General features: G+C 41.2%; 1 protein-coding gene across 1 annotated transcript in view; it reads left to right on the top strand.

Annotated features, from left to right (window-relative positions):
- Positions 1-25,097, top strand: part of GRK4 (G protein-coupled receptor kinase 4) — a gene marked incomplete at its 5' end in the record, with an annotated part of 81,453 nt that overhangs the window by 37,126 nt on the left and 19,230 nt on the right. Inside the window, 2 exons of the mRNA XM_080922434.1 lie at positions 913-1,053; positions 6,856-7,046. Of these exons, the coding sequence (XP_080778560.1) occupies positions 913-1,053; positions 6,856-7,046 (332 nt within the window). The remainder of the gene's footprint in view (positions 1-912; positions 1,054-6,855; positions 7,047-25,097) is intronic.

The raw sequence follows: 25,097 nt of genomic DNA, 5'->3' as shown, positions 1-25,097 counted from the left end.
TCTTGTGTTGCTCAAGGTTTATTGTAAATATAAAGGTTATGTGTGTTTTTTATCCAGGAACTAAATGGTCTAAAGCAGAGTAGAAACCCTGGGTCTGGATTAGTTTATACAACAGGAGTCTTACTGAGTAAGTGCAGGTTCTAGCTCCCTGTCAGCCTCAGTTCCTAGCATTAATACCTACCTGTTCCAGTGAGCTTGGAAGGCAGGCGTAATTACTTATCTTTCCAACAGTAATTCTCTTGCTTGTGCTTTAAGTGCTATAAAGTCAATGTATAGCTTCACAAGGGACGTGTGGTGGGGAGCTATTGGTGTATGACTGGTTCCAAAGGTAGCACAGTGATGTGAGAAGAACATGTACTTCAGAGCTGTGCAATCCCAAGGCCAAGTCCTGCTTGCCATTTCCAGTTGTGTGATCTTGGGTTGCCATCTTGACCTTGTCTTTGGCAGGAGAGTGATGGGCCCTGCTTTAGCTTCCTAAGTACATGGAGCTTTTATACCCAGCCTTGAACTTTTTAGCTAAAAAACAAAAATTAAAAACAAACAAACAAACAAAAATCCCAGAGTTTTTCAGATTTTATATTCTAAAATTTTGCTTTTATAAGACTCCAAAGACATATCAGGACATACTTAAATAGACTCAGCATGATCACAAAGAAAAACAAGTTTCCCTTGAATCTTGATAAAGCGCAGTTTCATTCACTTCCTTCCCAGCAGCTACTAGTGACAAGAAACTGGGAGTCTGAGGAAGATCCAGCTTGAAACTTAGAGTTATCAATACCCAGATGGCCTTGGCTTAACACATTCCGTATCTAGCCTTTATCAGGGGAGATTATCATAGAGAAAAAAAAGTTTACTTTATATGCCCTAAAAAATGTCAGTTATATATTAATCTTTTTTCCCCCTTTAAACTAGGTTTGTGCCTGTCAAGTACGAGCTACAGGAAAAATGTATGCCTGCAAAAAACTAGAAAAAAAAAGAATAAAGAAGAGGAAAGGTGAAGCCTTGGCTCTGAATGAAAAAAGAATCTTAGAAAAATTGAATAGTAGATTTGTAGTAAGTACCTTATTTAGTCATAGCTACTTTTCTTATCGCTGTGGTAAAATGTGTATCTAAGGCAACTTAAGCATGAAGGATTATTTTAGTTCACAGCCTGAGAAAGGACACAGACTATTCTGTCAGACATGACAACCAGTGCGGCTTGGTGGTCACTTTGCATCTGCAGTCAGCAGAGATACGACTGTGAGTCAGCTTGTTTTCTCCTTTTACTCTATGAGAGACTGCAGGCTGTGGGGTGGCACCTCTAATGTTCAGCGTAAGGCTTCCCTGCTCAGTTAAGCCTTTCTGGAAATACCCTCCCAGACACAGAGCTTTGTCTCCCAGCTGATTCTAAATCTTGTCAAGATGACAAAGCTTAACCATCATAGTCTTTTCATGTATATTGTTTGAGTCACAGCATTTTGGCCAGTAGTTGTTATAAACTCTGATTCGGGTCATGGACTTAGGGGCTATTTTTTCTTCATTGAGTTTTTGTGGAGTTTTGCTGTACTCTGTTGGGAATTATTTCACTCTGAGATGATGTCCTTATTTAGTCCTGGTAGGTGTATGGCAGTGCTGGTCCTGCTTTGACTCTTGACTTGTTCCCAGTTTTATGCTGTCCACCACTCCATGCTGCCCAGTCTCTTCCCGCCTGGCCACTGCCTGATGAGTACTTTTTCTTCCCCTTGCGATAGCCCAGCTCATGAGTTAGTTGTCTCCTGTAGATCAGTTCTGGCCACATGCATGATCACTTTGTACTTAACGATTCTTTTGCTAGTCCTTCTAAAGTGGGCCTCCTCTCCTCTCTGGTCTCAGTCACCTTTCCATCCTTTGATTTTCTTTCTTCTTCTTTTTTTTTTTTTTTTCTGTTTCTGAAGTGTTTGCCACTGGACCCTCAACTATCATTCTGCACTTTGGGATCTTTCACATTGCAGGTGAGGACTGAAGATGAGGTGGCTGGTGTGAATTAGAGGAGTGGTCCCAGGCTGTGGGCTGTGTGTTGTATAGGGTTGCTTTCCCACTCCTACTGAAGGGTTCACTGAAGCATCTTCTGAAGTGTGGAGGCTGGTTAAGACAGAGGATGAGTAATGGTTAGACAATGAGTTTAGTGTTAACATTTATTTCCTTGAGGTCACTTATTTCTTGGTATCAAGGTTAGCTGCTTTGTAGAGACAGAGATTTTAAACCAGCCCCTCTTCCTAGACAGCATCTTTGCATAGCAGCAGAGTCTGTGTGTGTGCTATGACAGTGTCACGTGGAGTGACGTGACACTGATCTCAGAGCTGTTTAAACATGTATCACCTGGAATCATGAAAACCCAGATTTAGCTTTATGAGAGAGATATGAGTAGTTATGGCTTATGACACAACATAGTTTTGTTTCTGTATTTTTGGCTTCTTTCAAAGAACCTGGATTTATTTCCTTTTTTCTGTCATTCTGGGTTTTTTCCCCCTGTTTATAATGAATCATTGGTAGGTCCTGACCTACCTTAAGTCCTGGTCCTTCCCACTGCCACCTCACCTATACAACAGTACACTCTCCAGAGTTCCTGCCTCTGTCTGCACTTGTCCATTCCACTGCAGTCTGTTCTCATGAAACAGTAATCTGTGGAGTTAAATTGGTCTACAGTTTCCTACTCAAACTGTTCTCCGGTCATCTTTACACTGAGAGTGAAATCGGAGTCTGCTTCAGCCTTTCAGTCACTGAGGCACCACACGCTCCTTGTCCTCCACCACCCTGCTTCCTAAGATGTCCCATCAGGCCTGGGAGCTGCATGCGTCCTCTATCTGTTCATCCTTGAATACCACTCTCTCCTTCTGCAGTAGGAACCTGTTGGTGTCTTGTTTCCCCACTGGGTCCTGGTACCTAGATAAAGGCTGGCATGGTAAATGATTCTCAAGATTATTTTCATATGCATTAAATGTATATGGGATTGATATTCATTTACAGGAGGGGAGAGGGTAAAGGCTTTTATTTCTTAAAGCATGAATGAGAAAAGTCATGCAGTTTAGCTCTGGTCCTATGTCAACTGGTAATGAAAGTGGGCAGCAGGGGTGTGTGGATGTTTCATCTCACCCTCCTCATTCCCAACCCTCTACAAAGGAACACTTTTATTTATTTTTTTATTAGATACTCTGTGTTTACATTTGAGATGTTATCCCTCCCCCCCCCACTCCATGCCCCTTCCCCCCTCCGTTTGCCTTCACAAAGGTGCACTCCCTCCTGATCACCCTCTCCACCCCATTGCCTTGACATTCCCCTACATTAGGAAAACATGCCCTCCCTGGGCCAAAAGCCTCTTCTCACATTGATGCCAGACACTGCTATCTTCAGCAACATATGCAACTGGATCAATAGGTCTTTCAATGTGCACACAAAATTTGGTGTTTTACTCCATTGGGAGTTTTGGAGGGTTTGGTTGGTGATAATGTTGTTCTTCCCATGAGTTTGCAATCCCTTTCACCTCCTTAGGTCCTTTTTTTTAGCACCCTCATTGGTGTCCCCAAGTTCAGACTGATGGTTAGCTGCAAGCATGTTCAGCTGTTACTATATGACAGAGGAGGCATCTCTATCTGGTTCCTACCAGTAAGTACTTCTTGAGATCAGCTATAGTGCTTGGATTTGGTGACTGCATATGTGGTGCATCCCCAGATGAGGCGGCTTCTGAGTGATCTTTTCTTCAATTCCTGTTCCTTCATTTGACCTTGATTTCCTCCCATGAGAGTTTTGTTCCCCTTCTAAGAAGGACTGAGGCATCCCCAATTTGGCCTTCCTTCTTTTTGAGCTTCATAATGTCTGTGAATTGTTTCTTGGGTATTCAGAGCTTTCTGGGGATAGTATCCATTTATCAGTGAGTGCATACCATGTGTATTCTTTTGTGACTGGGTTACCTCACTCAGAATGATAGTCTCTAGTTCCATCCATTTGCCTATGAATTTTTATGAAGTCGTTGTTTCTAATAGCTGAGTAGTACTCCATTGTGTAAAATGTATTACATTTTCTGTATCCATTCATCTGTTGAAGGACATCTGGCTTCTTTCCAGCTTCTGGATATTATAAATAAGGTTGCTATAAGCATGTGTCCTTGTTATATGTTGGAGCATCTTTGGGGTATATGCCCAGGAGTGGAATAGCTGGTTTTCAGGTAGTATTAGGACCCAGAAATGAACCCACACACCTATGGTCACTTGATCTTTGACAAATGAGCTAAAAACATTCAATGGACAAAGGACAGCCTCTTCAACAAATGGTGTTGGTTCAACTAGCAGTCAGCATGCAGAAGAATGAAAATCTATCCTTTTCTATCTCCTTGTACAACACTCAAGTCCAAATGGATCAAAGGTCTCCACATGAAACCAGGTACACTGAAACTATTAGAAGAAAAAGTGGGGAAGAACTTAGAACACATGGGCACAGGGGAAATTTTCCTGAACAGAACACCAATAGTTTATGCTCTAAGATCAAGAATTGACAAATGGGACCTCATGAAATTGCAACCCTTCTGTAAGGCTAAGGACACTGTTAAGAAGACAAAATGGCAGCCAACTGATTGGGAAAGGATCTTTACCAATTCTACATCTGATAGAGGGCTAGTATCCAATATATACAAAGAACTCAGGAAGCTAGACTCTAGAGAATCAAATAATCCTATTTTTAAAATGCAGTACAGAGCTAAGCAAAGATTTCTCAGCTGAGGAATATCAAATGACTGAGAAGCACCTAAAGAAATGTTCCAAATCCCTAGTCATCAGGGAAATGAAAATCAAAACAACACTGAGATTCTACCTCATACCAGTCAGAATGGCTAAGATCAAAAACTCAGGTGACAGCAGATACTGTGGAGAAAGAGGAACACTCCTCCATTGTTGGTGAGGTTGTAAGCTGGTCCAACTACTCTGGAAATCAGTCTGGCAGTTCCTCAGAAATGCTTTTATTAAAATCCAGGTCCCATTCATGATTAAGAGTTCTAAGAAGGCTGGAAAGTTGGCTCAGACTTTAAAAGCTGAGATGACAACCAAAATGTTAGGAGCTCTAAGCAAGCTAGCTTTACTTTCTAGCACATATGATACCTCATGTAGAGCTATTGGAACTCTCCCCTGTGACTAGCACACGCACTCTTATTATCTCTTCTTCACACTAGATGGAAAATTCTAATCAGAGCAGTAAAGGAAAGGAGATAGGGCTATATTAGGGTTAGGGTTAAAGCTAGAGAAAGAAGTAAAGGAGCCAAAGATTCTCTTTATTTTTGAACACTATACCTGCAGGGAGACAATCCTAGACTTTCTAGATAACTAACATAGGATTTAACTAAATGAGCAGAAGGAAGTCAGCCACAAGTAGTTAGGAGGTGTGTGTCTGTACTTATGAGTACACCAAGTGCATGCCTATGCATGCGCTTCCAGAGGAAGAAGTTGAGTGTCCTACTTTACTACCCTTTGCCTTATTGTCTTGAGACAGAGTCTCTGACTGAACCTGGAAATTTCTGGTTTGCTTTTTGTCTGGTTTTTCCAGCTGGGCTACCAGGCTAGCAAGCCTGATCAATTCTCACTTCTCCCCTCCACCCAACGATTGGGATTACAGATATTCATCCCAAGCCCAGATTAGGCCCTCACGCCAATGCAGCAAGCACTGTTATCCAGTGAACCATGTCCCCAGCCTGGAAAACATAGTGATCACTTTTATAATAGCACCAAAAGCCATCACAGTTTAGGTGAAAGTCTTACAAAATGTGCAGGACTCCTACACAGTAAGATGCTGTTGTAAGAAATTAAAGAATGCCTAGACAGAGGGGGGGACATTTTCCTAGACTGGATGGTTCAGTATTGTGAAAATGCTGGTTCTTCTAAGTTGATCTACAGATTAAATGAGTTTACTATAATCATGATCAAATCCCAGAAGAATGGGTTCATGTGCGCATGTGTATATTTGTGTTTGAATTGTTGTCAAATAAGACAATAGAAAGGTGAGCAAATCTGACCAGGTTTTGGGAATTTGGCTCTGTGGCAGAGCACCTGCCTGACATATAAAGCACTATGCCCAACTCGTAGGGAGAGGAGAAAGAGGTGGAGGCGGAGGAGTATTTTTGGCCAAGGTACACCTGTAATCCCAACTACTCAGAAAACTGAGGCAGGAGGATCACTTGATCCTAGGAGCTCAGGGCCAGCCTGGGAATCATTTCTTTAAAAGCAAAACAAAACAAAAAGCATAAAGATAATTCACAAAAAGGCTACAACTGACTAATGAATATATGAAAAAGTATGAGGAGTATTCATTACAAATTAAAACAAGGATTACAGTTCAAGGTGAGCCTTAGCTATACAGTAAGGTGGAAACCAACTTAGGCTACATTTTGAGACTTTGACTTCCAAAACCAAGGATTGAGGATATGGTTCAACATTATAAAAGTAAAAGAACAACAACAAAACCTCTCATTCAGAAACCATTTTACCTTGACCATCCTGGTTCAAACCAAAAGGATCAATAGCACCAAATATTGAAGGCGTGTGGAACAGGAAGGATCTTGCCAGCCCTACTGAATGCGGGTGCTCTAGTTCTTAGTGTCCCACAGTCAGACCATAGTGTGGATAAATCAATTCCAGCTACTCAGTTTCCATGCAGAACTGAATGAGATCTTCTCTAAGTAAAGGTCCAGAGGCATATGATGTATGTGGTGTGAAATTCTCTGAAGCACATATTGTTGTAATTATAAACCTAATAGATAATTTGGATTGTTGTTATCAAATAGAGTAAGTCAGCAGTGAACAAGCAGTTGTTTTTTTTGTTTTTTGTTTGTTTTTTTTTTTTTATGATGCTGTTTAGGTTAGTTTAGCCTACACTTATGAAACGAAGGATTTTTTGTGTTTTGTGCTAACCATTATGAATGGAGGGGATTTGAAGTACCACATTTACAACCTGGGCAATCCTGGCTTTGAGGAGCCGAGAGCTGTGTTCTATGCTGCAGAGCTGTGCTGTGGCTTGGAAGATTTACAGAGGGAAAGAATTGTATACAGGTAAGAACTATGCGACCTGTGTTAAAGCCTGTTCACCTAAGTCCCGGCTTCCCTTGGAGATTCCTCTGGCTTATACTTGCTGTCATGGATGGGAAAGAACAACAGGGAGGCCTTGGGTAACATTCTGAGAGGCATTGTCCCTTTAACTGTAGGACAGAGCCAGTCAGAAATATACCTTGGTTTCCTTCTTAGTTTATCTTTACTCTTGTAAGAAATTGTACTTTTGAAGGGAACTATTCCTTTAAGCTAATCAAATGGACAGTGTAAGCATGAGAAAACCTGTATTCATAATTCTGAGATACTTGACGGCTCTGATAAAAATATTCATAATGTTTCAAGAAAATGATCAAATCAAGTATATTAAAATGTTTTCTTTTCAACTTAGAATTCTTTAAGAAAATCACATTCATCCAGTGATGGCACATGCCTTTAATCCCAGTACTTGAGATTCAGAGGCAGGTAAATCTCTGTGAGTTCTAGGCCAGCCTGGTCTACAGAGTGAGTTCCTGGACAGTTGGGGTCATGCAAAGACATCCTGCCTTGAAAAACCTAAATAAATAAATAATATAATAAAATTAATCTTTGTGGTTAAAACTAGCTTAAACAATCAATATATTTAAAAATTGGAAATAATTCATCTCTCTTAGATATTATTGGGATTTTTAGTCAATGAATCTCATTTTGATCAGTCTCCCTGGACACTTTTGTTTTCTCTTTCAGATACTCGCCTTCCAATCAATCCTTAAAGAGAATTTCTTTCCCTTAAACAAATACTTGTTTGTTTGTGAATGGATTTGTACATGCGTGCATATTACCAGGAGCACATGCATGAAAGGTCAAGGACAGCTTTGGGTGTCAGTTCCCTCCTTTCAGCTTATGTGAGATGGGGCCTTTTGTTTGCTACATCAGGATATCTGGCCTGTGGGCTTCTGGGCATCTCTTGTCTCTGCCTCTCATCTCACCATAGGAACACTGGAATTGTAGATGCATACTATATTACCTTGGGTTTAGTTTTTCAATTCAAACTCTATCTCATGCACAGCAATTGTGTTTTGTTTACCCCCTGAGCTATCATCTCCCTATCCTTCAAAAGAGAATTCCTAATCTTGTGCTTTTTAAGAATAAATTGCAGAGTGGCCTGTGTATCTCTTGCTCTCACCTCCCCCACTCAGTTGGTCCTCACTACATACTGGAATATTTTCATCAGACTGTTTTCCGTGGTGAACAGCTTAGTCCATGTCTTTCTCTTGTTAGTCAACTCACAGAGCTTGTGTTGGTCCCCGTACTGCTGTGCTGCCCCTGTGCATTTTCCAGAAGATCCTGACAAGACATGTTTGAATGCAGAGCTGACCCTACTGTGTCTTCCTCTGGTATAGGACCCTTATTCACCACGTCAGACCCTTTATGATAACAGCTTCTTACTAACTTCTCCAGTCTTCTTTCCTGATAACCCACATTGGTTCCCTCAGCCCTTGTTATACAAGTACACTTGTGGTTTCCAGAACATCTAAGAAGTCTTTATAACTAGTCCTGGCAGTGTACTCCTGTGGATGCCTTCTTCACTGCAACCCCTTTCCTGTTGATATGAAGACTTCTGCTCATCTTTCCTGAGTTATTCCAGGAATTCTGTCTAAGTCACTGTTTTATTTCTGTGAAGAGACATAATGGTCGAGGCAGCTCATAAAGGGAAGCACCCAATTAGGGGCTTGCCTACAGTTTCAGAGGTTCAGTCCATTATCATCATGTAGGTTGGCACTGGATCAGTAGCTGAGAGCTACATTCTGATCTGGAGGCAGAGAGGCAGAGGGAGTCTAAGCCTGGCATGGACTTTGAAAATCTCACAACCCACCACCAGTGACACACTTCCTCCAACAAGACCATACCTCCCAGTTCTTCTGTCAAATAGTTCCTCTTCTCTCTGGTGACTAAGCATTCAAATATATGAGCCTATGGCAGCCATTTTTGTTCAAACCTCCACATCCTCTTCCTGGCACCCTGAGTTCTGTCCCTCCAGCATCCCTATAGTGCTTTAAAGAACAACTTTCAACCTATTGTTGGTCACACCAGACTGTGAGCTTCTCAAGAGTTCTTGATCTTGCTCATTTTATAATGATGGGCCTTCATTTTTTTTCTCTACCTTCTATATTTTATAACAGATTGTTTCCCCAGACCAGACAACTAGCAGTGCAGAGGATCTGATATAGCCTGACCTTCAGTCACTGAGCAATGGGAAAATTACTCTCCTGACCATGATCTTCTAGAGACAGAGGTGCTACATCTGAATTGAAGATGCCTTGTTTGCTGTTATTTAGAGGTCACATTGATTTGACCATCAAAGCTGGAGGGTGTTGGATTTTGTCTATTCCGGGAGTGAATTGGGTTTACAAGGGACTGCAGATGAGACCCACCTGCTTGCCTTCAACCTCACGGTGAATTCCTAGATTGACTGGAAGAATCAGTTTCTTAAACGTTTACTGGCATTTATGCAGCACCATAGAGAAAGTATGATTGGGGAATTTCCATGGAAGCTGGTCCATGTCTCTCTCACTGTGTACTCACAGTGCTTTCCTTCAGTGGTGCTTCAAGAGTTTTATGAATGAATGACTTTCAGCTTCTAAAAATAGCCCTCTCTTTTGCTTAAACAGTGGTATGCCTCAGGAAAAGGTATTTTATTTTTAATGTCTTCTTTCCTGTTTTTAGAAGTTGGCAATTTTTATTAAACCATATGCTAAAGATGAGATTTGTTTTGTTTTATTTGAGCTAGGGTCTCACTATGTAGCTTTGGTTGCCCTGGAACTTGCTATGTAGACAAGGCTGGCCTCAAAATCATAGAGATCTTCCTGTATCAACCTTTGCTGGGATTTAAAGTATGTAGAACCACTAGAGATGGACTTTATTAAAACCATAAGCTAGAGAGACAATATAGTTTTGAAAGTTTGAATGTTCAGCACTCTCAAAATTAGGAAAACAGAAGAATGGTGTGAGGAACATGGCAGGACTTCAATTTCAATGAATTCTTTGCAGTCAGAATTGAGAGCCTAAGGGAAAGGTCACAGTGCTAGCCCTTTCTTCATGCCCTGGCTTCAAGCAGGTACTATGGCACAGTTGAGTCTTTGCCAACGTGAGCCTTGTTTTTCCATACCTTTTATAGGGTCAACTCCTGAGAGTCTCTCAGGAGTCCCACTTTTAATGAGTCTGGGAAATGGAGGAGAAAGATAGCCTCACCAGGATGGATGTGCTTCTGTGAGCATCCTGGAGAAAGTCAGGATAGGCAGGAGCAATCCAGGGCCTTCTAAGTCCCGTGCTGTATTCTTGATTGATGTCTTATTTATGGTGAGAACATTAGAAGAAGCCATCGTGTCACAGAGGCCTTTTATCTTACATTTTACTGGACTATTCTGTCTTTTTCTTTTCTCCAGAGCCCTCTTGTGTTTGTTCAAACATGAAGTCAACAAACGTGCCTGGTTCAGGACTACTGTCAGCCACTGAGGCTGTTGTAATACTTGATAGGCCCAGTGAGTTGCCCAGGCCCACAAGTGCAAAACAGGATCTTGGCAACAAAGACTTACTTGTATGATCCATCTATGGGCTGTCACGCTGGTTTTATACCTCTGCTTTGTTAAAAACAAAACAAAACAAACAAAACAAAACATTGTTTGGTAGAAAACAAAAAACAAGTGAATGAAATCAAGTGTATGTATTGGAAAAGTCTTGAGAAGATCAGTTCTCTATATAACCTCCCCTCCTCACTTTCTCCTTTTTTTCAGGACGGATTCTAACTGTGTAATCCTGACTCTCCTGGAACTCTCTTTGTAGAACAGGCTGGCCTTGAACTCACAGAGATATACCTACCCTTGTCTCTCAAGTGCTGAGATTAAACCACCATTGACTGACTACAAAAAACATTTTTTTGATTTAAGAAGTTGATTTCATTTAAAATAAAGCAAAAAAAAAAAAAAAAAAAAAAAAAAAACCCAAAAAAACAAAAGCACCTCACACCAAATAGGTATATTTGTCTAACTCCATTTTTCACACCCACACTCTTACCACACATTCCTGTTGTCCCTTGTTATATTGTATGTCTCTACAGGTATGCTCTTGAAGGGTTGAAGAATATGTCTTGTCCCTGGATTCTTCCTGTCTACCATGAGGTGGACATGTTTGCTTCCTGTCTACCATGAGGTGAACAGCCTCCACTGTCATCATATAATCCTCCCACCACGATGTTCTTTCTTACCAAAGTCTTAAGAGCAATGTGTCAGCCAGCTTCTACAACTAGGAGCCAAAAAAAAATTGTTTTTAACTGTTTCTCTCAGTAGTGACAGAAAGCCTAGAATTGGCTCACTTTGGTTTTTCTGTTTGTTTGGTTTGGTTTTGGTTTTAGTTTGTTTTTGGTGGTGCTGGTGGTCCTGGGGATTCACACTTATGGATATGTGCATATTCTTAGAATCTTACTGGCCAGTTTTACATACTCTTAGGTAAATTTTGTATACAAATAGTTTGCATACTTTTAAATTGAGCTATATGTTTTGTTTTAAATTTTTCTTTATATATTCTAGAATCAAGTTCTTTATATAATTAAAAACATTCATCCTATTGTTATCCACCTTTTTTTCTTTCCTTCTCTCCTTTATCTCCATCCTGTGTGTGTGTGTGTGCTCACGAGTGCGAGGCACACACACACACACACACACAGACACACACACGTGCTTATTTAAGTAGTTGGAAGTTGAAGCATGATGACAGGTATTATTTCTCAGCTGCCTCCTCTTTCTGCTTGAGATGGTCTCACTGACCTAGGACTTCACTAAGCAGGCCAGGCTGACTGGCCATCAAGCTCCAGGGACCAGGTTCTGATGCTTGCTAGCCAAGTGTTTCACTGACAGACTCATTTTTCCAACTCCTTTGGCTTAGATTTTTATTTTCTTAATGTTTTCTTTTGAAATACAAAAAAATATAACAAGTTAACAATTTTTTGTATTTATCATATTTGGCACCATGCCTAATAAATCATGACCTCTTCTATTTTCTTGTAAGAGTTTTATGTATTTTTTGAACAACTTTATTTTAAAAAACAAAGATAAAAGAACAAATTTTAAGCATTTTTGCATAAAAGTATACGAATACATTTATGTCAGTGCTTGACTTTTTTTTTTTTTCAAAGGTTTGATAGTGTGCATTAAGGTCTTACTAGTTACAATGAGCAAAAAGTACATGTAAAACAGCATGTAACCTAGAATTAGTCAAAGTTTTCTTGGTATGTAAGGATTGAGCATAATTTTTTTTCTTGAACTTCACGCAGTCTGTTGTTTCTGGGGTGTTCAGAGCTTTCTGGTGTTAGCATCCCACTATCAGCGACTGCATATTATGTCTGTTCTTTTGTGACTGGGTTATCTCACTCAGGACGATATTCTCTAGATGCAACCATTTTCTTAAGAATTTCGTTAAGTCATTGTTTCTGATAGCTGAGTAGTACTCCATTGTGTATATGTACCACAATTTTTGTATCCATTCATCTATTGAAGGACATCTGGGTTCCTTCTGGCTTCTGGCTATTATAAATAGAGCTGCTGTGAACATTGTGGTGCATATATCTTTGTTGTATATTGGAGTGTCTCTGGGGTATATGCCCAGAAGTGGAATAACTGGGTCTTCAGGTAGGACTATGTCCAATTTTTTGAGGAATCACCAGACTGATTTCCAGAGTGGTTGTATCAGTTTACAACCCCACCAACAGTGGAGAAGTGTTCCTCTTTCTCCACAACCTCGACAGCATCTGCTGTCATCTGAGTTTTGGATCTTGGCCAATCTGACTGATGTGAGGTGAAATCTCAGGGTTGTTTTGATTTGCATTTCCCTGATGGCTAAGGATGTCGAGCACTTCCTTAGATGTTTCTCAGAGCATTGTTTAGTTTCCATGTGTATATGGGCTTTTTGTTGTCTTTGTTGTTATTAAAGCCTTAGACCATGGTGATATGAAAGGATGCATGGGAGTATTTCAATCTTCTTATATGGATTGAGGCTCATTCTGTGTCCAATTATGTGGTCAATTTTTGAGAAGGTGCCGTGAGGTGCTGAGAAGAAGGTGTATTCTTTTGTTTTAGGATGATAGGTTCTGTGGATATCTATTAATTCCAGTTGGTTCATAGTCTCTGCTAGTTTTACAGTGTCCTTGTTCAGTTTCTGTTTCCATGATCTGTCCATTGGTGAGAGTGGGGTATTAAAGTCTCCCACTATTATTGTGTGGGGTGAAATGTATTTTTTGAGCTTTAGTAGGGTTTCTTTTATAAATATGGGTGCTTTTGTATTTGGAGCATATATGTTAAGGATTGAGCGTTCCTCCTGACAGATTTCCCCTGTAATGAGTAAAAAGTGTCCTTCCTTATCTTTTTTGATAACTTTTGGTTGGAAATTTACTTTATTGGATATTAGAATAGCCACTCCAGCTTGCTTCTTGGGGCTGTTTGCCTGGAAGTTTTTTTCCCAACCTTTTACTCTGAGATAGTGTCTGTCTTTGTCTCTGAGATGAGTTTCCTGTATGCAGCAAAATGCTGGGTTTTGTTTATGTATCCAGTCTGATAGCCTATATCTTTTTATTGGGGAGTTGAGTCCATTTATGTTAATAGATATCAAGGAATAGTGGTTGCTGTTTCCTGCTATTATTGCTTTTGTAGGTTGAATTGTGCCCGTTTCTCTTTTTCCTTTTGGTTTTCTTGCTTAGGAGTTTTCTTGTTTTTACTAGGATGTAGTTCCCCTCATTGTATTGGGTTTTCCACTTATAATTCATTGTAGTGCTGGGTTTGTGGTCATATATTGTGTAAATTTAGTTTTGTCTTGGAATATCTTCATCTCTCCATCTATGGTGATTGATAGTTTTGCTGGGTATAGCAGCTTGGGTTGGCACTTGTGCTCCCTTAGTGTCTGCATGATGTCTGTCCAGGCTCTTCTAGCTTTCATAGTCTCTGTTGAGAAATTGGGTGTGATTCTGATTGTTCTGCCTTTATATGTTACATGACCTTTTCCCCTTACTGCTTTTAGTATTCTTTTTTTGCTTTGGGCACTTGGTGTTTTGACTATTATGTGTCGGGAGGTATTTCTTTTCTGGTCCAACCTATTTGGAGTTCTGAAGGCTTCTTTTATGCTCGTGGTCATCTCATTCTTAAAAGTAGGGAAGTTTTCTTCTACAATTTTGTTGAAGATATTTACTGTGCCTCTTAGTTGATATTCTTCTCCCTCTTCTATTCCTATTATCCTTAGGTTTGGTCCTCTCATTGTGTCCTGGATCTCCTGGACATTTTGGGTTAGGAGCTTTTTGGTTTTTCCATCTTCTCTGACAGTTTTGTCTATGTTTTCAATGTTGTCTTTGGCCCCTGAGATTCTCTCTCCCATCTCTTGTACTTTGTTGGAAATGCTTGCATCTGTGACTCCTGATTTCTTTTTTAGGATTTCTACTTCTAGGGTTGTCTCTTTTAGCGTTTTCTTTATTGTGTCCATTTCCGTTTTAAATTCCTTCTTCTATTCCTTCATCTCTTTGGTTCTATTTTCTTCTAGTTCTTTGAGTTCTTTGAGTGTTTTTCTTGTTTCTTCTTTAAAAGCTTCTAATTCTTTATGCTTTTCCTCCTGTTCTTGTTTAAGGATCTCTATCATCATCTTGAGTTAGGATTTTGTGTCTTAGTCTTCTTTTTCTGGAGTGTTTGGCATTCCGCTGTTTGCTGTCATGAGAGAGCTGGGTTCTAGTGTTCCCAGGTTGTCTTGGTTTTCCTGGGGTACGCTCTTTCGCTTTCCTCTTGCCATCTTGTTATCAGTGATTGGTTCTTGCCTTTCCCTTGTTCCTGGCCTGTGTCCCTGGATCTCCGCTGTTCCTGGTGGAGGATGGTCCGAGCCCTGTTTTGCACCCCAAAGCCCCCGACTGAGAACAGAGGGCCCAATGCTTGGTTCCTGGTCCCTGGATCAGGCAGGACAGGGGAGCGCTTTCCATGCGTGCTCGGCAGAGATCTCTCTGCTCCCTGGCTAGTCGGAACCCCTTCTCACCAGGCCTTTACATCTGGGTCTCCGCTGGTCCTTCACTATGGTGAATCTTTGCCCTCTGGGGCAGACTTGAGTTTTATGTTTTTAATGCTTGCTAATTTTTTGATAATGTGTAGGTCAGGGTAAGGATTTGTTAATATGTACCTCAACCCCATTTTTTAAAAGTTCTCTCATTTTCCTATTGAATGACCATGACACTTTTGTCTAGAACCAGTAAACAGAGGGAGGGTTTATTTCTCAAATTTCAAGTCTCTTCATTCCATTGGGCTACTTATCTGACTTGGGGTAAAATCACACTGAATTAATTCTATTGCTTTTTTAAAAAGTTTTAAAATCTGAAAATACAAGCCTTTAACTCTGATCTTTTTAGCTGCCTTTGTGCCATCCTTGACAGGTCTTCTACATTTCCATACAAAATTAGGATCTGCTTATTGGTTTCTAAGAGAGAACCAAGTTGTTTCCTAAGTGTGTGTGTGTGTGTATCAGTGGACACGTGGGGAAAGTGACATGGGGAAGGTGACGTGGGGAGCACACCGAGGCTCCCAGTCTCTCCCGTCAGCCCATGTGCTTTGCACTCAGCATGTTTTGTAGATCTTTGTACCTGCTCCTCGTGCTCTGTTTTACTAAATTTGTTCCTTCGAGTTTTGTTATTTTCATACTATTTCCAAGTGTTTCTGCCTTCTTAACTTTTACTTTTGGATTATTTGTTGCTATAATGTAGAAATAGAGTTGATTTCATGCGATGATCTTGTGGTTTTCCTGAGCTGTTTTATTAACTTTGGAAGTTTGTTGTGCATTCCTTAGGATTTTCGTATCAATACACTATACTTCCTATGAAACAGGGTAAGCACCATGCTGCCCTCATGGTCCTTGGGGGGATTTGTAAGGCTGTATCTGAAGCTTTCCTCAGCTCATCGTCTGAAGCCTAGAAATGCGAGAAAATTAGCCTGGCAGTGTTCTGTGCTTATGTGCACTGATTACAGACAGAATATATCTGAGAATGATGTGGACGCTGGCTTTGTGATGAAATTATCAGAAGCAGACTCTGGAGTGTGTATAATAGAACGCCATGCCTACTTCTGTTTTATCATTAAGGGTACGGAGAGCATGATTTCTCTCTGATTTAAATATTAAACAGGCTTCAATTATTTCTATTTTACCCAGGGTTGCTGTTTTCATTTTTTCTTTGTGTAAATTGTTTATCTTTCAAGGGGACTTCTCTGTTCAGGGGTAACATTTATCTGCTTAATCATTAAGTCAATGATCTTGTGCAAAAGTAGTGTTTCTAATCCAGGGCCTTCTCATGACATAATTTAGTACTGTCAACTTTGTGAACTCTTTTGTAAATAAATCTATATTCTTCTCGAATTGTGGAACCCGGGATAATGATTATATGTGTTTTGTGTTTTGGGGTTCAGCTGTGGCTTACCATCCTCTGCTTTCTCCTTTTCCTCCCTTTCAGTGTTTCCAGATGTAGCTGCACACCAGGCTGGAAGGATGAAGGGAGTCTTGAATGGGTGGAGTCATGTAGGATCCCAGCCAGATGGGAGTGACTGTTGGGGGTGAGAGGGTGGTGGGGAGAAGGCCTTCTTTTTGAGGGTCTTAGCGCTGTAGTTCTTTAAAGTGAAGGCCCTTTCTAGTTATCTTCAATGAAACAGCTCTAATGTGGTCTTTTCTTCTTTATTAATTTATTTATTCACTTACATCAAGATTGCAGCCCCCTCATCTCTTTCTAGACTCATCCTCTCAAATCCCTTCGTTACTATCTCCTCTTCTCCTCAGGGAAGGGGAAGCCTTACTTGGGTACACTCGGGACATCAAAGCCCTGCAGGACTAAGGCCTGATCAGGCAGTCCAGCTAGGGCACGGGATCGAATTGCAGACAAAAGAGTCAGAGACAGTCTCTGTTCCAATCGTTAGGACATCCACATGAAGACCAAGCTGCATCTCTGCTACAAATATATAAGGTGGTCTATGTCTAGCTCCTACAAACTTGTAGATTGGTATTTCAATCCCATGGGCCTAGGTTAATTGACTCTGTCAGTCTCTTGTGGTGCCATTGACCTTTCAGACTAGTTCAGTCCTGCATGTTTCTTTATTTGGGATGGGCTTGTACACATACACTTTATTAGAGTGAAGAAAGGGTATATAGTTTTAGGGACCAGGTTAGGAATATCCAGAGTGGGCAAAGGTCATTGGCTGAAGACTAAGGTACTGAGATGCCTCATCAGCATAAGGAGGCATTCCAGGAAACTCAGGCACTTGGATAGGTTTTTTTTTTTTTGTTGTTGTTGTTGTTGTTGTTTGTTTTTGTTTATAGGGGGTTGGGAAAAGGGAATTGGATGTGTAATCTCACCAAGGCTATGTGACATTCTGTAGGTAGAGGTATAGGTGTTTTAGACTCCCCAGACCAGATAAGAGGAAGGAGAAGCCCTGCTGGTAAAGGGAATCTCCCACTTTTTGCTGGGCTTAGAAGGCTGTCTAGATAATGGTAGACATTGATTTTAATTAGCAGGACCCAACAATTATGGATTCATTAAATGCTAAATTTGCTACTCTTGTCTGAAAATTAGCTTTTAAGGGTTTCCTACTATATTCAGGCCAGGAATTTCTAAATGTACACAAAGTCACATTGTCTGGAGCTGTGGCTTAGCTGTGAAGAGCACTAACTACTCTTCTAGAGGACCCAAGTTCAGTTTCCAGCACCCACATGGCAGCTCATACCTGTCTATAACTCCAGGAACCAAAAACCTCACACAGACATACATGCAGGCAAAACACCAATGCACATAAAATAAAAATAAGTAAAATTTTATTTTTATTTTTTTAAATATTTATTTATTAATTATATATAAGTACACAGTAGCTGTCTTCAGACACACCAGAAAAGGGCATCAGATCCCATTACAGATGGTTGCGAGTCACCATGTGATTGCTGAAAGTTGAACGCAGGACCTCTGGAAGAGCAGTCAGTGCTCTTAACCACTGAGCCCTCTCTTCACTCAGCTTCTAAGTACTCACAGACCCCGGATTCTTTTGACTCAAGTGAAGTCCCTTTCACCCACCCTGGCTTCTTCTGTCCCAGATGGTCCATGACTGCCCAAGGCATGTTTTCACTCACTTCTCCTTGGTGTGTTGTTGCCAAGGCTTCCACACACACATCCCATTCCATGGGCCCCACACACCCTCACCTTGTGTGAGCAACAGAGCTGGAACTTCTATTTCCAGCTACATCTCAGCCATTGCTTTCACACACTGTCCTCACAGTCTGGAAAAGTCACAACTCAACAATCAATAACTTGCCAAACAGGTTTTTTATGTTAAATTCTCAGTTTACAATCCCTCTCTCTACACAATAAGCTTACAACCAGTTGACAATGGTATAAACTGCCCTAGATAAGATAAATTGAACCATAGAAACCCTTAGAAATAATTATAACAACCTTATCCATATAGATATACGCCGAGAGAAACATCCATGTCTGCTTCCATGTTGCTTCCTCCTGAATCTCTCGCTTTTTCTTCCTCTTTTGCTTTACCAAAACTCTGTTTCTACCTACTTTCTACTGTCCAAATCATGTGTCATCTTTATATCAACATCGCTTACATGTTTCTAGCATGTTACTGGAAGCTGTGGAAGTTTTGAACTTCTTAAGAACTGGGTGCATGCACTGTGGCTCACGTCTGTAAGTTATATCTGGCTGACCACTTCTGTTAATGTTGGTGACCAAAGAGGAATTACTCAGTCTGAATTCTAGACAAAACTTGACCTCACAGAGGTGATCCAATGGTATCTGTACACTTTGTTGTTGTTTCCAAGTATTACTGCAGTTAGGAGGCAGCCTGTTGTAACAAAACCATGCTAGTTATGAACAAACTATAACAAAAACATTTGCCTGCAGAACATGTAACACTTTAGAGCAGTTGGGATGTATCTTAGGTTCTTTCTTCACTGTTATGATAAAATACTCTGGCAAAAGTAACTTAAGGGAGAGAAAGTTTATTTTAGCTCACAGCTCCATGTTACAGTCTGTCATAATGAGAGGGTGGAACTTGAGGGATCTAGTCACAATATAAATGAAGTCAGAAGATGGGAGTGTTGAACACATGCTTGTTGCTCAGGTTTTCTCTACTTTACACAGCCATGGAGTGGTGCCAACCACAGTGGGCAGATCTTCCCATTTCAGTTAATGAAATCTGACTGGGCAGTAGTTGTGCACACCTTTAACCCTAGCTTGAGAGACAGAGTAAGGCAGATCTCTGTAGGAAGAGGGTGGTGGGAATAGTCTGGTATGGGGAAGAAAAGCAAGAGAGGGGTACAGTTGGACTTTACAGGCTTTCCAGTTGTGAGTTGGTCAAATAGGCCCTTAGGCAGTGTAGATGACTGATTTTACATGGGATTTATCAGTATCAGATATATCCCTGAACTGCATGCTAGGATACACTCTGGGAAATAAGGCAAACACAGTACTGTTCCCCAAAGCGCATAGCCTGCTGATGGAGCCAGGCAATGACATTGAATGAAGAATGTTAGAATTTATAGTGAGTAGTTTAAACAGATAGACTATAGCTTTTTATGCTTTCTGAAACGTGTAAGACTAAGGAAAGAACAGCCCTTTAAAAAATGTTTATAAGAACTGCTCTGAACCACATTCTTTTAGGTTAGAGTTTCTGCCTCTTACTATGGAGTTCTCTATATACAATATGTTTTGAACATCTCCAATCTAAATATCTGAAATTTGAAAGGATCTTAAATTCAACACACAAACACATACACACACTCTCTCTCTTGGTTGCATATAAGTATGTGCTTTTTTGTGTGTGTATAAATATACATGTACATGTGTGTACACATGCATTTGGAGGCCCAAAGTTGGCATTGGTTTTCTTTCTTGATCATTCTCAACTTTATTTATTGTAGCAGGGTTTTTGTGAATTCGGAATTCACCAATTCCAGCTAGTCTAGTTAACAGTTTTGCTCTAGGGACAGATATCCAGTTTCTGTCTCCTGAGTTCTGGAATTACAGGCTGCTGTGATTTCTGTGTACTTCTGATGTTAGTTCTGAATGTCTGAACTCCAGTCTTCAGGTTCATGTGGTAACCACTTTATTTACTGAGTCATCTTTCTAGCCCTCATACAGCAGACCTCGTGTGATAAGTCACAATCAGTGTAGGTGCACACTTGAAGATGTGGGTAACTGGTAGAGTGCTTGCCTAACATGTATGAGGCCCTAGGTTTAGTCTGTAGTACCACAATCAAGTGCATGTTCACTAAGAATAGTGTACAAATTGCCTTCAGGTTATGTGTATAATATGTATAAGAAACATAAAATACTTTATTTATATCCTAGACTGTTCCCAGAGTATCTCATTTATGTATGTAAAGTATTTCAAAACTTTGAAATACAAGAGCACTCTTAGTCTCAAATATTTTAAATAAGAGATGACCTGTACTAGGGAGTAAACCCATTTCTAGAGTTGCTTTCAGAGGCAACTCGACATTTTAGAAAATGGACTCAGAGAATAATACCAACTTTCTTTAAAGTTACTGGGTCCAAGTCCCTTCCCCCCCCAAATTTTATTCCCCTCCTGGTCCACCCTCTATTCCACATCCCATACCTCCTCTCCCCTCCCTTTCTCCACAAGGATGTCTCCACCCTGCCAGACCTCTAAATTCCCTGGGGCCTCCAGTCACTTGAGGGTTAGATGCATCTTCTCTGACTGAACCCTGGCCTGGTAGTCCTCTGCTGTATATGTGTTGGGGGACTCATATCAGCTGGTGTATGCTGCCTGGTTGGTGATCCAGTGTCTGAGAGATTTCAGGGGTCCAGGTTAATTGAGACTGTTGGTCCTTAGTAAAGATCACTTAACACTCATGGCAGTAGGGGCTGCAGAAATGGCTTAGTAGTTATGAGTGTTTGCTGCTCTTACAGAAGAACAGAGTTCAGATCCCAGCACCCACATCAGGCAGTTCACAAATACCCATAGCTTTAGCACAGAAATAGATGTATATATATGAGTCATAAATAGAAATGAGAAATAAATTTTAAAGAATTCTTCATGGCAATCAGCCAGTTAGTGAGTGCCTTTGTCTTTGCTTTTCTTTCTTACTCCAACTAGGAGAACAGTTCTTCCCAATGCATGTTGGTGCCTACAAGGCTCATTATACAGGCAGTAAAATCCTTTTCTGGTGATGAGCATTAGTAAAGTAAAGATCTATTGACATCTGCGGAAGAAAAAGCAGATGAACTCCTGGAAAGAGGATCATGTAGTAGGAGAGAAGAAGAGCTCTCTTAAAGTATTTTTAAAGCAAGTTTTTAAAATTCACTGTATAAGACACTTGTGTGGGACTCATATTTGGATAGCTGGGCAGCCATCTTGATATTTTGCTGAAGAAATAAAGTGTCACAGTTTGAGTTGTTTCTTGTTGTGATGGTGCTACCTATGCAGTGCTGCTTGAAGTAGGACAAGCTCCCAGTGATCTGAACTGCTCACTGGGGTTCAGAGTCTTCTGCAGTGTCACTATTCCCTAAGACAGATTGCAGCGGGGCTTGTTAAGGTTATCTTGTTTGATTTATGATCCTGGCCTACCAGAAATGTTCCTGTCCAAAGGAAGAACGGGGACATAAAATGGAACAGAGACCAAAGGAAGGACCAACTAGCACCCCATGGTCAAGAGGTGCTTGCTGACAGGAATCTAGTATGGTGGTTCCTGAGGAAGTCCAGCCAGCAACTGACCAATGCAGATGTGGGTGCTTGAAGCCAACCATCAGACGGAGCTCAGGGAACCTGTTGGGAGAGCTGACAGAAGACTGGAGGAGGAGAGTGGGATCGCAACTCCACTGGAAGAACAGCATAGGCTACCCAGTTCTCCCAGAGTCCAGACCACCAACCAAGGAGCGTACCTGGAGGGATCCATGGCTCCAGATACATATGTAGCAGAGGATGGCCTTGCCTGACAGCAACAAGAGGGCATGCCCTTGGTCCTGGGGAGGCTTGATGCCGCAGCGTAGGGGAATACTGGAACGGTGCTGTGGGAGAGTGTGGGTGGGTAGGGAAGCACTCTCTTATTGGCAAGGGTAGAGGGGAGGGCAGATTGGGATGGCAGGCTAATGGAGGAGTAACTGGAAAGTGGGCTATCTTGGGATGGGGAGGTTTGTGGAAGGGGTAACCAGGAAGTAGGATATAATTTGAGATGTAAACGAATGGAATGACTTTTTTTTTTTTTTTTTTTTAAATCCTGGTCTAAACATTGAGGCTAACGGTCCAGTTTTCTGAGTTGTGCCAACCTCAGGCTCTTCTCTTAGTGTCATTCTGAAGTGTGCCCAGCATTGTTCACACTGTGGGTGCAGCAGGTCAGCTTTCCTCTTTAGTGTGGCCCTTATCTACCCCTGCTTAGTCTCATTCCCCAGAAGAGCCTGATGACTCATTCTCCTGAGGCATCAGTGAAAAAAGAGAAAACCATGCACAGAGCCATCCTGGGGTGGCAGGCAGGCTAATTTGAGAGGTAATAGGTGATCGATGCTAGTTCAGAGCAGTCTCTCTGAAGAGTACCTACAGTTCTGCTATCTCATGATCAGTCAAGACAGGTAACAGGTTGGAAAATGGGGTTCAGTATGAAACCAGCAAAGTACACTGGTGTGGTATATGATGAATTTTGTAGCACTCCTGAGACTCCAGACAAAAGTTGGTACCAGGAATGGGATCTTCCCCTGATAGACCTGAGGATTTTGGGACTTTGGATAGTCATGGGATTGTTTAAGTGGTGCTTAATGGACCATCCTAGTAGGAATATGGAAAAGATTGGTGCTGAGGGTGATTTGAACTGTGCAGACCTGGTCTGAGATGTTTCAGAGGAGGAGAATGTTAGTGTGTGGCCTAGAGACTTTTTTTTTGTGATATTTTGGAGAAGAAGTGACTGCTTTTTGCCCTTAAGAGTCTGTCTAAGGCTAAATTGAAGAGACTCGGGTTAATTGCATTGGCCAAGGAGGTCTCAAAACAATCCAGTTTAAACTCTGTGCTGTGATTTAGTCTCATGAAGAGCATTTTGATAAATCATGGCAAGCTTAAGAAGGAAAAAAATAAGACGTATAATTCAAGTAATAAAGGGGTACCAGGAAGTGAAATGGAGCTGAATCCTGTGTTCAAGGAGATAAACATATTTAAGGGAGTGGTGACTTTGGGGCAAGATTACACATAGCTAAGCTTACTGTTTATGCATTTGCTGTTGAACAAGGAATAATTTGGACCTTTAATCTGGAATGAACTACAATACAGAAATGGAGGACACCTATGATCCAGATTTTGAGGCTGGAAGACACAGGCTTTGGATCCAGATCTTGAAGCATGGTGACCATGAAAAGCTTAGGCCCAGGCATGGTGGTATACATCTTTAATCCCAGGAGACAAAGGCAAGGCAGAACTCTGGGTTCAAGGCCAGCCTGGGACAGAGTAAGTTCTAGGTGAAGAAAAGTTTAAGTCCAGGCATGGTGAGACATGCCTTTAATCTCAGCCTTCAGGAGACAGACCCATGCAGATCTCTGAGTTCAAGGTCAGTCTATGGAGCAAGTTCCAGGACAGCCAAGCTTAGGCAGTGAGGGAGTTGGAAAATGGAAAGCTGGTGGTAATATAATAGAGCAAGAGGGTCATGTCCCAGCTCCAGAAAGCAGCAGAACTCGGCATTTTGAGCCATGCGGCTGTGGTTTTAGTGTCAAGACCAGAAGGGACTACTAGGACAATTGATGCTGGTCAGCTGGAGCTAAGAAGTTAGTGGTGTTTAAGAAGAGATCAGCATCACTAGAGTGAAATCTTCTGGAAAGTGTTTTCTGAGAACACAAAGAAGCTGTGTTCAGAGATAGCCAGAGTTGTACCTTATGCTGCACAGCACTTGGTAATATGTAAGAATCACCCATGTGGTACTGGTTTTGAAGGTATGAAGGAATCATGGAGAGCAGCTGTGGCTTGGCTCTGTGAGAGGCCATATAAACATTGACAGCCCAGGACTGAAGGGGTCATGCAAAGAAGCTGAGGCTTGACACCATGAAGAGAACCTATGAGAGAGGTTATTGGTAAAGCCTAGTTGCAGTGGAAGACTTCAGTGAATAGGCGATGCCAGTACCATAGGATAATCACCAAGAACAGCAGCAGTGGAATGGATTAACCAGAGTCTAGAGTGCTGGTGAAGAGACCCAAGTCCTGTGGTAGAGCCCAGAAGGCCATGTATGGATCTTAGACATTGTAACAAGGTGTGAAGTGGAAGTTGCCCCAGATACCCCAAGATATTAGAGATGTCAAAGCCATGGGATACCTGCTGAGGAAAGCTGCTAACAGGGAGTGGAACCAGCCAAAGAGAAAGTATTGTGCTGCAGTCAACAAAGCAGGAGTTGCACATCAGACATGGAGATGCAGAGTTTGGAGTTTGCCCACTTTTGGTCTTGCTTTTGTCCAGGATTTCCTTACTATATTGTTTTGAAATGGTAATGTATATCCTGTGATGTTGGAGGCATGTGATCTGCTTTTTGATTTTGATTTTTATATGGGAATTACAGTTAAGAGATTGCAAGAATCTCAGAGACTTGGAACTCTGGACTGTTAACATTATTAAGACTATGAGACTTTTGAAGTTGAACTAATTATATTTTGCATTATGCTATAGCTAGGTATGGCCCCCATAAACTCATGTGTTTGAACAAGCCTATGGGAGTTAGGGAGTTGAATGTTGTGGTTTGAATATACTTGGCCCAAGAAGAGAAACTATTAGAAGGTGTGACCTTATTGGAGTATATGTAGTCTTGGAGGAAGTGTGTCATTGTAGGGGTGGGCTTTGAGACTCTCCTAGCTGCCTGGAAGACAGTCTTCTGTTGGCTTTCTTCGGGTCAAGATATAGAACTCTTGGCTCCTCCAGTGCCATGTCTAACCTGTACACTGCCATGCTTCCTGCCATGTTGATAATGAACTTAGCCTCAGAACCTATAAGCCAGCCCCAACTAATTTTTTTTATAAGAGTTGCCTTGGTCATAGGGTC

This window comes from Micromys minutus, assembly GCF_963924665.1.
Source record: "Micromys minutus genome assembly, chromosome: 1".
NCBI lineage: Eukaryota > Metazoa > Chordata > Mammalia > Rodentia > Muridae > Micromys > Micromys minutus.
The sequence above is the reverse complement of the archived record's forward strand: the minus strand, read 5'-3'. Positions and strand labels throughout refer to the sequence as shown.